At 40.0% G+C, this 14,999-nt stretch overlaps 1 protein-coding gene across 1 annotated transcript in view; it reads right to left on the bottom strand.

Moving 5' to 3' along the window:
* Positions 1-4,278: 4,278 nt before the first annotated feature.
* serpini1 (serpin peptidase inhibitor, clade I (neuroserpin), member 1) overlaps positions 4,279-14,999 on the bottom strand; it is a 54,212-nt gene continuing 43,491 nt past the window's right edge. The window contains exons 5-9 of the mRNA XM_037678049.1: positions 11,388-11,592; positions 9,740-9,837; positions 8,129-8,215; positions 7,886-7,975; positions 4,279-5,124 (exon numbers count right to left, since the gene is read on the bottom strand). Coding sequence (XP_037533977.1) covers positions 5,048-5,124; positions 7,886-7,975; positions 8,129-8,215; positions 9,740-9,837; positions 11,388-11,592 — 557 coding nt within the window. The 3' untranslated portion in view covers positions 4,279-5,047. The remainder of the gene's footprint in view (positions 5,125-7,885; positions 7,976-8,128; positions 8,216-9,739; positions 9,838-11,387; positions 11,593-14,999) is intronic.

Below are 14,999 nucleotides of genomic sequence, written 5' to 3'. Positions count from 1 at the left end.
ATATATATATATATATGTGTACACAGTATATAAAACAGTGCCCTTTATATTGGTGAGTTATTTTGATGGAATGGCCGATGTCTGATATTGAACTTTATCGCTAATATCAGCCCGTACTGATACCATGCCGATAATATCGTGCATCCCTAACAGAAACCCTTAGTTTTATCTCCAGGAGGGATGAGGACACTATCAATGGAAGGACTGAATCACAAAAGAGAGAGGATAGTGAAGAGGTATAAAGAGAAACAAAAATATCCTGCAACAGCAGATACCTGTGTGTATGTGTATGTGTGTGTCTGTGCGTGTCACTTACAGGTGTTGACACCAGTCCAGAATCAGGACTTGGGTCCACTGAGGGAGCTGTGCCTGTGACTCCGAGCTCTGAATACTGGGATGAGTGGGATTTAGGAAAACTGCCACTGAGAGTGTTCACGCCTGAAGAACTGATGGAGACAAAGAATAAAAATGAACACACAGATGATGCGGTGTCTCATCACACCTGTCTGAAGGGGAGCATTATTAATGTAACCTGTGCATGTGTGTGTGTGCTGAAACCCTGACCACCGGCTGAGTGGTTCGAGTTACACTGAACTGGGCCTGACAATGCAGATTAGAACCCGTTGCCATGGCACCAGTGGACACCTGAGCAGGTGCTATTAGCTTATAATAGTCCCTGTATGCAGGTGATGTGTGGACACTGGTGCCTGTATTATTTATACTGGCTGTTTGTTCTCATCTGCTAACCAGAAACTAATGGGAGAATAAACCAAAAGTTATCAAGAGGTTAAAGTAGCTTGTTCCTGCTAAACCAGCATAAAAATTGAAGTTTAGCATACCTTTCTGACATGTCCAGTCACCTTGTTGTGGCGGTAAATCCTTCTGGCCTGTTAGCGCCTCACGCACGGCTCGGTTTTGTGCTGTAGCCCGGCAGCTGTGACCCATTTGGATCCTGTTGTCTATGTTAGAGATCACGGTGAGAAAGTTAGCCGTCCTGCTGGCTGTGTGGGCCACCGCTGTGTGTGTGAATGAGACTGCTGGCTGCTGCGCGTGACACCGGCTGACAGCAGGTTGCCTGGCAACACACGCTGCTGCGGGTCACTGCTGCCGCACGAGACGGCTCAAAATTCATATTGATCTTCAAAAGAACTTCTGACAGCTTGCTTACTTTTACACAAAGGGGGATTTTCCAAAGCAGCTAGCTCAAAGACATTGCTCCTGGGAGGAGGTGTAGACCTAATGTTAGAGCATACTGACAGCACTGAAACACATCCTTTATGACCTAACCCTTATTTATGTAAAGTCTGCCCCTTTACATTCGACTCATGGCCACTCAACATCAGGCCATACCATAACACCTGAGTTAGGCCTGGATCAGGAATTTAGGGCCACATTTAACCTGGCTTACATAACTGAGCCAAATGTGGCAAGAGTAGCCCAAACAAACAAAAAAATAAATAACAAATAATGTGGTATTATTCATTCATTATCTTTTACCTGCTTCTTCCTTTAACGACATCTTCAGATCCACAGAGATACTGGTGATTCTGTGCTGCTTGTCCTGTTGGACCTCACAGCCGCCTTCGACACCATCGACCATAAGATCCTCATTGCTAGGTTGGAGCAGTGGGTGGGCGTCACAGGATCAGCCCTCAATTGGTTCAGATCCTACCTCACTGACAGATCATTTTGTGTCTCCATCAAGGATTTTAGTTCCGCAGAGGCAGAGCTTAAATGGGGGGTTCCGCAGGGGTCCATCCTGGGTCCCCTCCTATTCTCTTTATACCTGCTGCCGCTTGGTGCTATTTTCCAGAAACACAACATGCCCTTCCACTTCTATGCCGATGACTTCAAATTTACTTCCCCTAAGACACAATGGTACATGCTCTATTCAACACCGCTGCTCGACTGCCTGGCTGACATCAGGGACTGATGGCTTTAAATTTCTTGAGTTTCAATGAAAAGAAGTCTGAAGTCATGTTGTTCCCTCCCAACGACACGATCACAAACCACTGCATCGACCTCTCCGCTCTAACCCTGTCAGAAAAACAAAGAGTCACTAATCTGGGAGTGATAATGGACCCTTCCCTGAAACTTAACAATCATGTAAACATGATTGTTAAATCATGCTTCTTCCAACTGAGGCGGCTGTCTAAACTGAAGCCCATATTATCCAAAAATAACCTGGAGACAGTAATACATGCATTCATTACATCTAGGCTTGATTACTGCAATTCACTCCTGTTTGGTATCAGTCAGACCTCCATTGCATGACTACAACTGGTCCAGAATGCAGCAGCCCAATTTCTAACCAGTACAGGCAAAAGAGAGCACATTACACCAGTTTTGGCCTCCCTGCACTGGTTACCAGTTCACTTTCGAATCTAGTTCAAAATACTGATGTATGTCTACAAATCACTGAACAGTTTGGGGTTTTCATGAGCTGTATGCCATAATCATCAGTATTAAAACAATTAAAGACCTGAAATATTTCAGTTGGTGTGCAATGAATCTGAAATATATGAAAGTTTCATTTTTATCATTACATTATGGAAAATAATGACCTTTATCACAATATGCTAATTTTTTGAGAAGGACCTGTATTTAGGATTTAGAACAACATACTGTATGCTCCTGTCCATCCATTAATCAGCGTTACCTGCTCTTCCTTTGAGGGAAGCTCACGTCCCACAGTCATTTTATGAGAGGCGGGGACCCTGGACCACAGGGCCACGTAGAGACAAACAAGACAACTATTGACATTCTCACTCAACCCTGGAGACAATTTAGATTACAAGTTAACCTAAAATCCATGATTTTTGTCTGTGTGAGGAAACCCATGCAAACTCTAGGTCCCCTAACTGTGAGGCAGCATCTCTAACTGCACCACCGTTCCACCCATGTTCCCATCCAGATGATGCGTTTTAGGGATGGCCTTGCATTTCAGCAAGACAATGACAAACCACATTCTGGATCTATTACAACAGCATAGCTTCTAATTAAAGGATTCCAGGTTCTGGACTGGGCTGCCTACAATCCAGATGTTTAACTAATTTTAAAAAAAAGTATGCATTATGAAACTAAAAATATGACAGATAAGATTCAGAACTGTTGGACAGTTAGAATCATAAAATACAAGAATGGGACAATGTTCCCCTCCATGGACTCTAGTCTCCTCAGTTCCTTGATATTTAGACTGTTGTTAAAAGAAGAGGGGATACTTTACAATAAGAAACCTGTTCGTTCCAACTTGTTTGTGACACGTTGCTGACAAAGGTTTAAAATGACTTTTTTCCAAAATGGTACAATTTCTTAGTTTAAACATTTGATATATTCTCTATGTTCCAATGTAAATAAAACATAGGTTTATGAGATTTGTAAATAATCACAATACCACCAGTTTTGCTTCAGATGTGATATACAGCTGCTCTAAATTAAAAATTACAATATTTACCTAAATGTCCAGTAGATAAATCGTGTAATAAAAATGTGCTATGAACCTGAATATCCAGATTCAAGAGCTAATAACAGCAGCTGTGACTTTAATGAGTGGTGCAAACACAACTGTTAAATTATAGTTCATGTGGTTTGGTGTAAATTAAATGAATAAACTTAATTACAAGTCGCCAGACAACCAAAGAGTCAAAAGTGGCAAACTGGATAAAGTGAAACTAATGCGATAATCCAAATGCACAAATGAAAAGGAATTATTTAAAGTAAAATAAATAAGTTCACTGTTCAGAATTAAAAAGCAAAAAGGTAAATATGAAGTATTTCAAAAACAGACAGAGTCTATGGATATTAACTGCATCTCACCTCTGGTAAACCATGCTCAACCAGTCATTTGATAAAGTATTTTCAGAGTTCTCCATCTGCACTTCCTGTTCAGTTTATTGGAGGAGACAACTGTGCACACGATGAAGACATAAGGCACAGATATCACCCCGGCTGGTGGAATTAATTTAGATTATAAATAACTTCATGAGCTGTGACTCCTCAACAATACACAACATGCTCTGCATGCTGGAGTGGTTTAAAGCTAATAAAATACCATTTTTATTTAAAACAAAACCAATCCTCTGTGGAATTAAAAATGATTTAAAATTTCTATTTAATCTTTTCTTAAATAAATATTAAACTAAATCTTATACCTAAACACCCATTTCAGACTCGCATAATCTAAAGGACAACAGTGAAACTTATGTTGTTTAAAGCCAAAATAAGCCACGTTTTTAAATGTAAAGAGAAAAAAAGTCTTGAAACATGTAAGGATATACATTTTTAATGGTAACACATTCATTTTTTAATCCAAGAAAAGAATCATTACAGCTGGTGTTACTGTTCCCTACATGTAGTTCACCTGCATTCTGCTGTCTGTTTCCATGGCAACCAGCCCTCCTTACAAACTGCTCACCTGTAAGACACCCAGCTGGGGATAATCACTCAGGTATGATAAGGCATAATAATTCATCAGCAGTTAAGCCATGTGATTAAATGTAGAAACGTCTTAACGCTGTCTGGAACAAATATATTACTAAGATTAATAGTTTAAGGATTAATGTTTGCACGTGTTTATTCTGTAATAAATACTGAGCATATATATGTCTTGTATATAGAACACAGTGCCTGTCAGGCATGTAAATAAAGTGTGGATAAAAAAGAATACTCTTAAAGAGGAATACATTTTGTGATTTATATGCGTGTAAAAAGCTGCTCGGTTAAACTTAAAGGGGCTCCGCGTGGATTTTTTATTTTTTATACTGCATGTGTATATTTTTACTCGTACAAACAAAACTTTTATAGTGAATATTTACAACTCCTGTCTGCACATCTGTGTTTGATTATTTAAAGCTTCCAGTATAAAAAAAACCACAGTCACGTTACGTGTTGTATGCCGTGCCTCAATATATAATATATCTTTTAAATATTCAGCTTATATATATTCTTCGTACATAGTATAAAACAGCTGAAGATGGCAATAGAGAATAGGTAGCATTTATGATGTCTGAAGCTGATTTTGCCAAGGCCAAGAGGCCTCCCGTCTTGTTCACATGGAGTCAAAGTCGTGGTCGCTTGGTTCGATGACTTCAGGAGTCATGACTCGGCCCATGAAGAGGATGGACCCTGGAGGAAAAACAAACATTCATAAAAACACATGTTTGTAATGATCATAAGTATGTGTTATTAATGCCAGCAACTGCATAGTAATAAGTGGATTCAATTACATGACAAAAATAAAGTATAGTAGTCCCTCACTTATCGTGGGGGTTACATTCCAGACACCCACGTGATAAGTGAAAATCAGCAAAGTAGGGACGCTATATTTATTTTATATTCAAAAAGCGTTCAATACAAAAACAACTGGACTTTATTTATTTGTTTTTGTATTGAACGCTTTTTGAATTCATCATGTCCTGGATGACTGAGAATCTTCACCAGAATATATTTATTTTAGTATTTATATCCATTTTAAGGCTTTATAAACCCTTCCCACACGCTTCCAAAGTTCTTAACAATGTTCTAAGCTCTCTAAACGCTCTCAAAGAGCACAACGAAAAAGAGCAGACAGACTGATGCTACGGTTACTGAGCCAATCGGACTGGCCATCGGGAGCACCGGGACATTTCCCCTTGGCCTGACGCACTCAGTGAGTGCCGAGGGGTACTAAAAGCTTGGTTCGGGTCGCGCTTGGTTATTTTAAATAAACAATCCACGTCGCTCACTCTGGTATCCACCTCACTGAAGTTCCCACAGCAGCGAAGGGGAAAGATAGACCCCGCCCCCTCCTTTCTCTTTCTGAGGCTGTCTGTTACAGCAGAGCAGAGACACACAACAGGTTGCACGCCTACTTGTTGTGTGTCTCTGCTTTGCTGTGGCAGCCTCAGAGAGAGAAATGAGGGGGGGCCCTCGGCATGAGGTTTCGGCATGAAAAGCTTTGCAGAGAGTGGTGAAGGCTGCACAGAAATCTGTTGGAATCAGTCTCCCCACCATCACAGACATCTACACCTCCAGATGCAGGAAGAGGGCCACCTGCATCATGAAGGACCCCACCCACCCAGCACACACACTTTTTGCCCCACTCCCCTCAGGAAGGAGGTTAAGGAGCATTAAGTGTAGAACCACTAGACTGAGGAACAGCTTCTACCCTGAGGCTGTTAGACTCATGAATCTCTAACTAGAATAATCACTGTGAAAAACCATATCATGTTGCTGCTGATCTGTTTCATGTTGCTGCTGATCTGTTTCAATGTTGATGTGTTCATGCGTGCACATCTGCTCACAGTCTCATGTTCATGTTTGTGCTGATGTTCAATGTTTTTATGTTATGAGTGCTTAGTGTATATTTAGTTGATGTTTTTCTTAGTTCATATCTTAGATGTTATTACTGTTTTTCTTAGACATTTTATTGTTGGATGTAACTGGGACCCCGTGTACATAATTTCGCTCCACCACATGTACCACATGAGGTGCGAATGACAATAAAGAAACTCTGACTCTGACTCTTAAATGTTTTCTAATTGTCTATCATCTGTCTCACTGTACAATTATGGACTCCAAATTGTTAATACGTTACTTTTAACCCTCTTCAGACTGATAGGCAAAAACAATTGCTTCTGTAAGGCCATTGCTGATGTCTTTCCCTCTTGGCACTGTGTTAACACACACCTGTTAGCTCCAGAGCAGCAAACTTCCAAAACTGCCTTTATAAAAAGTGCTTACATGTGCTCATTCAATTTGCACAACTGTTTACATTTGTACTACTGTTAATATTCAAACTACTGTTCATATTCAAACTACTGTTTATATTCATACTACTGTTCATATTCAAACTACTATTCATATTCATACCACTGTTCATATTCATACTACTGTTTACATTCACGCTACTGTTTACATTCACGCTACTGTTTACATTTGCACTACAGTTAATATTCAAACTACTGTTCATATTCAAACTACTGTTTATATACTACTGTTCTTATTCAAACTACTGTTCATATTCATACTACTGTTCATATTCATACTACTGTTCATATTCAAACTACTGTTCATATTCATACTACTGTTTACATTCACACTACTGTTTACATTCACACTACTGTTTACATTTGCACTACTGTTTACATTTGCACTACTGTTTATATTCACACTGGTGCTTATATTACACTACCGTTGATAAATATTTTTTTACTAGCCTTATTGCATATGTCACTTTACCTACACCAATATCAAGGACTTCATACATACACTGTGCATTCACTTCATATGCTGCTTTGCCACTTACTACAAATGTCAATGTCAGGACCTTCACTTCATTTCATTTTATTTTATAGATATACTTTTTAAAATATTTTTTATACTGCTATAGTACAATTTAAGACAGTATCATCCTTTTATTATTTAATTTTATGCTTATGTTTATTAAATGTTTTTATGTTAAATGGTTATTGTTGCACCGGGGTCTGAGAGTAATGTAATTTCAATCCTGTGTATGTCCTGTACATATTGCAGTTTTTGACAATAAAGTGACTGACTTTACACCGATGATGATCAATGAACCAAATAATTTGATGACTTTTCGTCTTCAATCCTATGGAAGATGCCAGGATAGACTTAAGTTTTCAACACACAACTTTTTCATTTTTACTTTGTTTTCTTATTAAGTACTGACATAATGGCTCTGTGGTGTGTTTTTGTACACTTGAGGTTATATTTAAACATTTTAAAACTTCACCAAAATCTAATAATCTCTATTATATCCTGATATATAACCTTTGAACTGAAAGAGGATGCATTTTTTGTTTCCAATGACTGCATATGTATTATTTCATATTGTAGACACATTTAAAAACCTTTATTATTTTATATTTATGTAAATACACACCTGTTTTTCTGTTTCTGATGACAAAGAAGAATGGGTGATCTGCCATGACTTGTGGGTACAGCACCAGAGTCCTAGTCAGGGCAATCATTCCTAAAAAAAAAAAAAAAAATAAAAGAGAAAGAGTTAAATAATAATATGCGTTATCAGAAAATCTTTATTTGTGATCCTTTTACTTAAGTTGTTGTCTTAGAACCACAGAAACAAAACAAAAAACTGTATTTCTGAAAGAAAAAAGAAGTGTACCAGATCCAACGGCTCCCTCGGCCCCCTCCTCTGTCACCTCCAGGTAGGCCTTCTGCACGGCCTTTCCAATGTACAAGTCCTTACCATCTAAACAACACACACAGTTGTGCAATGCTAATTGCCCAGTCTTTATATTGCACATGTTAGGCACAAGAGCAAAGGCATATTATTGACTCTGATTTGTATGTACATCCAGTAGAAGACACTTTGTCTCCAGTGCTCATTAGTAAAACCAACACCAATAGGCCGATCACATCAAGCGACATCAGCTCGTATACAGAAGCCTGCATAATTATTCCCCCAGTGACTGAAAGGATGTCAAAAGCTTCCCTCTCTTATCCACCAATCTCATCTTCATGTTGAGCTGGGGGTGTTTAACCAGGTGCATACAGGCTACAGGTTGGGCTTAACAATGTAAGGCCATCCCACCATTATTAATTAGACCCCAGTTTCCCATCTGCTAAGAATAGAATGACTGACTGTAACACCACCATCATGTTTATTTAGCCAAGACTGTTTCTGTTGGTTTACACCATTTTAAAGATTACTTAGACCTTGTTCTGATTTCAGCCAACACAGTTAGGCCTGTCACAATAACAAATTTTGCTGGGCGATTAATTGTCTCAGAATTATTGTGTTAAATGATAATATTGTTTGAAATTGGACAACAATTAGTAATTGTCAAATTTAAGAATAAATGTTGGTAAATTTTTGTGTGTAGTACCTTATTTTGACCACTGGATGGCAGTATAAGATTGTTTGAACCGAAGGATGGCTAGTGAGGGAGCGAGCAGCGTGTCTCTTTAAGAAAAATGGGAGGGAGGCCTCTTGACGTGACATGGGCTGTCTCTTATTCCTGTTTCTCAGTTCTCAAAATGGCGGACGCTCGGTGTGGTTTGAGCTCTTTAGCATAGCATTTGTCACACAAAGCTTTTAATAAAAAATCAGTAAACAAGTTCTCAGCTTCTTTTTGCAGAGAAAAACAACTTTTTACACAAAGGCACTGGTTTCAACTATGAATTTTGGAGCTTTGACAAGACAAAGTATTTTCCCTGAGGTCAGCCTGTTAGCTTAGCTTGTAGCTTAGCTTCTCAGCTTAGCTGCTTTTAATGATCTAAAAACGTGATTTTGGACGGTTAAAACATATTTTAAAGATAAAAGAAAAAGGGAGGGATTAGTGAATAGCATTGGAGTTGAGCCTTTTGTCATCCGGTGTCTTAAGTAGAAAGAGAGAGACACGAAGAAACGATAAAGCCGATAAATGAAAACGAGGTTGATAATTTTTATTTATCATGCAGTTAATTGATTTATTGTTTATTGCAACAGGCCTAAATACTGTATTTATAGACTTCTCACCAAAGGTCTATTTTTGATAGATGATGTGACAGCACCAACCTGCCCACTCACCACCAGTTACCTTGGTTACCTTAGAAACAACTAAATGCTTTTTTTACGTCTCACTGCCAACATGGGCATTAGATGTTATACTGAAGCTTTTGAGGATCTTATTTATTCTATTCATGTCTGTATCCATGTGTTTGCTTTAAGAACTGGTGTGAGTGTATATGTGTGTAAAGTATGTGTCAGCGTTTTGCTGTAACTGCACATCACCTGTCATGGCAGAGAGATCAGCATCGTTGGTGAATACTTGTTTAATTCCCAGGTCCTGAAGCATGCTCTTTAGATCAATCTTCTGCTCCACCTTAAACCTGAACAATACTCTCTGTTAGAGATATTAGCAATTCAAACTAGGGATTATAATCTGGATTATCAGCAAAGGAGTAACAAATAAAAAGCAGGATTTAAACGAATAGATAATCTTAAAAAAAACCTTTTATGATCTATTACTAGGGATGGGGCCGATCCGATCCCGTATCGGTATAGGGCTCCGATACCAGCATAATTTACGTATCGGATTTTTCCGATCCACCTGCAGATATTTCCGATCCATGATGCATGTTGGCTTCAAACTATGGAATGGATTTCCTGAACGGAGGCGTGTCTCATGAACCCAGAGTAATAAGACCCGCCTCACATTCAGGAAATCCAGTTCATAGTTTGCAGCCAGCTACAACGTGAGGACTGAGTTAGCAGCACCGTGGCTAACAGCTAACTAACTTTTCATCTAAACATGTCCGCTGTGTGGAAGTATTTTACACTAGAAACACCACAAAACAAGACAGCAACGTGCAATGTCTGCAGAGCCATAGCGCCACATTAAACCGTGATAAAGTTAGTCTTACATTGGACATTCGAGCTCCATGGCTTCAGCGGGGCGCTACTCTTTCAATCCGAAACAGGCGACTCGACCCCGGCCAGCCGCGTCCAATCTGTCCGTCTCTGAGGAGGGACAGACTGAGCGCGGCTGACCGAAATCAGGCTGCCTGCTTCGGATTGAACAGGAAGAAGACATCGCTGAAGCCTCGGAGCTTGAATGTTTACCGAGAAGTTGTTAAACTTCATCATAATTCATGACCAACCACTATCAGTTGTAGAAAACGAAGGATTTCTCAGCTTGATACTTGTAGCCAAGATATAGTTTACACTCCAGGAGATATTTATCAGTACAACAGTAGACAATCAAAAAAAAAACCATATGATTTGAAAATTATATATATTTTTAAAAAAAATAAACGAAACAAAACAGCTACATTATAAAGTGATGTAAAATACTATAAACAGGAACGTCTGTTGGTTTATGCCATGAACTTAGCAGGTGTTTGAAGCCATTTAACATTTAATTTAATTTATTTAGTCAATAATTTAAAAGAAACACAACAAATTCATCAAAAAGAAAACATTGAATGAAAAGAGATCAGAAAGAAGAAAAAATTTCTTATATCTGCCCTTTATTTAAAAAAATATAAAATAACTTTAAACAATCACTTAATCACTTTAATATCCACTTTAAAGCTAGGAATAAAAAAACAAAACATGTTTTGTGTTAGCAGATATTAATTCTAACTTTAAAACTTATCCAACATTAATAAAACTTACCTCAAGTTGCCTTTTTGGACATGCAGGCATATATTTGTACAAATTGTACTTGAGAGGAGATTATTACAGCCTCATGTAAAATCATTGATGATGATGATATCGGAACTGGATCGGTATCGGCCGATATTCAGATTTAGCTATCGGGATCGGATCGGAAGTTAAAAAAGTGGATCGGTGCATCCCTATCTATTACATCACCATAATCTTTAAACAGATAGTATATTCACAAGTTGAAGAAGAGGTGTTAAACAGAATTGCTTACCTGGGTAGGTATACTTCCACCTTTTGTTGTTTGACATTGTTGGCCCACTCCTCCAGCAGTGGTGCTTTGATGATGGGCTCCAGAGAAGCCAGAGGAACCTCCTGCCGAGGCAGCACGATCATCATGGATGTGTCCTCTCCCTCATAGGGCATCTCTAATACCTGGTACACACCGCCGGCCTCCTGCGAGCCATCGCTGAACTCACCTGAATAAAACGAGACATGCACAAGACCACTGAAATAAATGTACACATATGAAGGTACTCATGTATGTGACTCCTTTGTTCCACCTGCTTTACATCTGTAATCAACAGACCTGTTTCCACTTACTCATCGCACCAGGTAATTTTAAGTCACGTCAGTTAACGTCACGCCCAATTATGCTGCCAGTTTAATAAATACAACTCAAGTTTTGATCTGGATCCTGCCTCTACTTGACTGGATCAATTTAAACTGAAGCTCATGACAGAACTTGTCCCAATTTGCTCTGTGTGAATTGTCACTCGATTCACTGCAATTATCGCCTGCTACTGAAGGGTGAAGGCAGGCAGTATTATTTTAGCCTTGTCTTTATGCACATTTGTGTCTGTCTGTTATCAAAATATTACATATTCTGCTGCACTGATTATAAATTTGTATCTGATTAAAATTTTAAGTCAATCACATTCAAGATGGCTGCCACGACTAATTGGCATTGAAAAGCACAAAAATTGCCATATTTTAATTCATTTTACAGATATTGAGATAACATTTGGAGTGGTAGTTGTGAAAGGTCTTCCCAAACCCATACTGTAAGTCTTTGATAAACTTTTTGACATTACCTGGAGTAAACTCTGAAAACCATGAAAATTTAGATTTCTTTGATTTTTTAAATGCCATTGTATTTTCACTTGTTATTCTCAATTTGTACACATCCTTTTATGATTGTCTATTGTTGTCTTTGTTGTCCACTGTTGTCATCATTCTTTGTTGAAATCAGGTCTCTCTTGTAAATGAGTCCCAGAGTCTCATTGGGATTAACTTGTATAAATAAAAGGTTGAATGAAAAATGGGCTGCAGTTGATCTGGACTCAGTGTGACCCGGATCCTGGGAGGTGCAGGCTCCAGGCGCCTGGTTCTGGTCGCACAGTGCTGGTCCAGACCAGGCCAGAGGTGGGGGATTAAATTCTGGGCAGCCTTATTCCTGGAGCAGCAGTGGTGGGCTTCAGTCGAGCTGCACCAAAACTTTTTTCATCTATCGGGTTAGACGGAACAGAGCAGCTCATGTGAGGCCTTGTAATTAAAATTTTGTTGCTCCTGTACATCAATCAACCTTTATTTAGACAGGTAAATCCCATTGAGCCTCGAGGACTCATTTACAAGAGAGACCTGATTTCAACAAAGAAAGATGACAACAATGGACAACAGCAACAACAATAAACAGTTATAAAAAAGCATACTACAGTTTTTTTTTTTTTTTTTTTTTAACAAATAGGATGGCTAAAAGGAAAAGGTAACAAAACAAAACAAACAAACAAACAAAAAAAACAGCTAGATTCCAAGACAAATGTAGAAAACTAACAACAGGAACATGTCTGCATTGGTCCCTGCCAGATGTCCAACAGGTTCTTAAAGCCACTTAGAGAGGTCAAGGTCGAGAGCTTCAAATCTTTTTGTAAGATATTCCAGGAAACAGGAGCGGAATAGGAGAAGGCCCTTTTGCCTAGTTCAGTCCTCACTGAGGGAACACTGCAGGTAATAATATCCTGAGAGCGCACGTTGTAGCTGCACTCACGCAGAGACATGTAGGAGGAGATGTATGAAGGCAGCAGACCAAGAAGTGATTTAAAGATGAAAATGTACCAGTGAGAGAGTCTGCGTGAAGTTAATGATGTCCAGTTAACCAGTGAATACAGGGTGCAGTGGTGGGTACGATAATCACAGCCAGTTATGAATCTTAGTGCACCATGACAGTACATACTGTATGTTGTTAAAATTAGTAGGTTTAAGAGTTTAGAGGACATTGTGGGCTTCATTGCTGCAGGATAGGTCTGTAGAAATGAACCAAGTCAAAATAGAACAGAGTTGGACCAGAACCAGAGCTGTTGTTGTTCTGCAGAGCTAGTAAGTAAAATTTAGTAACATACATTGTTAAAATGACATAGCTTTAAGCGTTTAGAACATTCCAAGAGTGTGGGAAGGGTTTATAAAGCCTTAATATAAGGCTTAATCTACTTGAACTTGAACTACTGTATCCCTACTTTGCATTTTTTCACTTCCCGCGGGGCTTCAAGGTATGAATCCCCATGATAAATGAAGGACTACTGCATTCAGCAAAATAATAAGTTCTAAAAATGAATTAATCATCTCCTTCATCTCCTGTGGTCCACATGACAGTCCATTTCACTTCCAGTGTTTCCTGCTTCTCTACTCCAATGTCATGCTGTTGCTCCAGTTTCCTGTCTCTGATGGTCGTCGTTCTCTGTGGCATCAGCTCCAGCTCTTATAAGTGCTTCAACCCTACTGCCAGAAGACCCAGTTGTCTCAGTGCCAACAGCTGCAGACCAGTTGACTCCATTCCATTTCAGCCAAAGAAGTCTCAGCCCCTTGAACCCTCTGAGTCTCAGCCCCTCGAGCCCCCTGTACAATAGGCTGCTCCCCTACAGACCTCTGTGATGGCTGCTCCATCAGAGACCTCTGTGTTGACTGTACTACCTCAGTCTGTTACACCTGCGATTCCTCCAGGGTTTCCTGCATCCGTTTCTCATACTCATTCCCCTGAGGCTCATCTTCCCAAGTTCTGTGAACATCCAGATAAAGTACCTCAGTACATGCAGCTCCAGACAACTCAGTACCTGCAGCCTGAGCCTTCTGGGTCTCTGCTCTGAGAGCCTTATGAATCACCAGAACCTTCACTGTCTGATGTGACCCCTGAGCCTGCAGAATTCAGAGTCTGTCCCTCCCAAGGCCCCTGAACAGCCAGAAGCATCACCAAGGAGCCACAAGCAGTCAACAAAAACTGCTGCTCCTTTAGTCTTCAGAGTCCAGTGCTCCAAAGTCTTCCTTGGTCTTACTCTCTCAAACTAATGAGGTCTCAGATTTTGAGAGGGCTGAAGATGTGGCTACTCACCTTCCTGTCTATGAGAGCGTCGACGACAATGCTTTACCTTCCTGCATCTCCGTGGAGAAAGACAATGACGCTCCAACTTCCTTCATTCTCAAGAGGAATGAGGACGTAATTCCTCAACCATCCATCTCCCAAGAGTCATCTGCTGCAGACTAGGAAGAGGCCTCTGCTGCAGCGTATTAAGGGGCCTCTGCCGCAGCCTGTGAAGGGGCCTCTGCCGCAGACTGTGACGGGACCTCTGCTGCAGTATGTGAAGGGGCCTATGCTACAGCCTGTGAAGGAGCCTCTGTTGCAGCCTGTGAAGGGGACTCTGTTGTAGCCTTTGAAGGGACCTCTGCTACAGCCTCTGAAGGGGCCTCTGTCGCAGCTTATTAAGGGGCCTCTACCGCAGCCTGTGAAGGGGCCTCTGTTGCAGCCTGTGAAAGGGCCTCTGCCGCAGTATGTGAAGGGGCCTATGCTACAGCCTGTGAAGGGGCCTCTGCCGCAGTTTGTGAAGGGGCCTATGTT

The sequence above is a fragment of the Nematolebias whitei genome, chromosome 6 (genome assembly GCF_014905685.2).
Source record: "Nematolebias whitei isolate Nwh7 chromosome 6, NemWhi1, whole genome shotgun sequence".
NCBI lineage: Eukaryota > Metazoa > Chordata > Actinopteri > Cyprinodontiformes > Rivulidae > Nematolebias > Nematolebias whitei.
The sequence above is the reverse complement of the archived record's forward strand: the minus strand, read 5'-3'. Positions and strand labels throughout refer to the sequence as shown.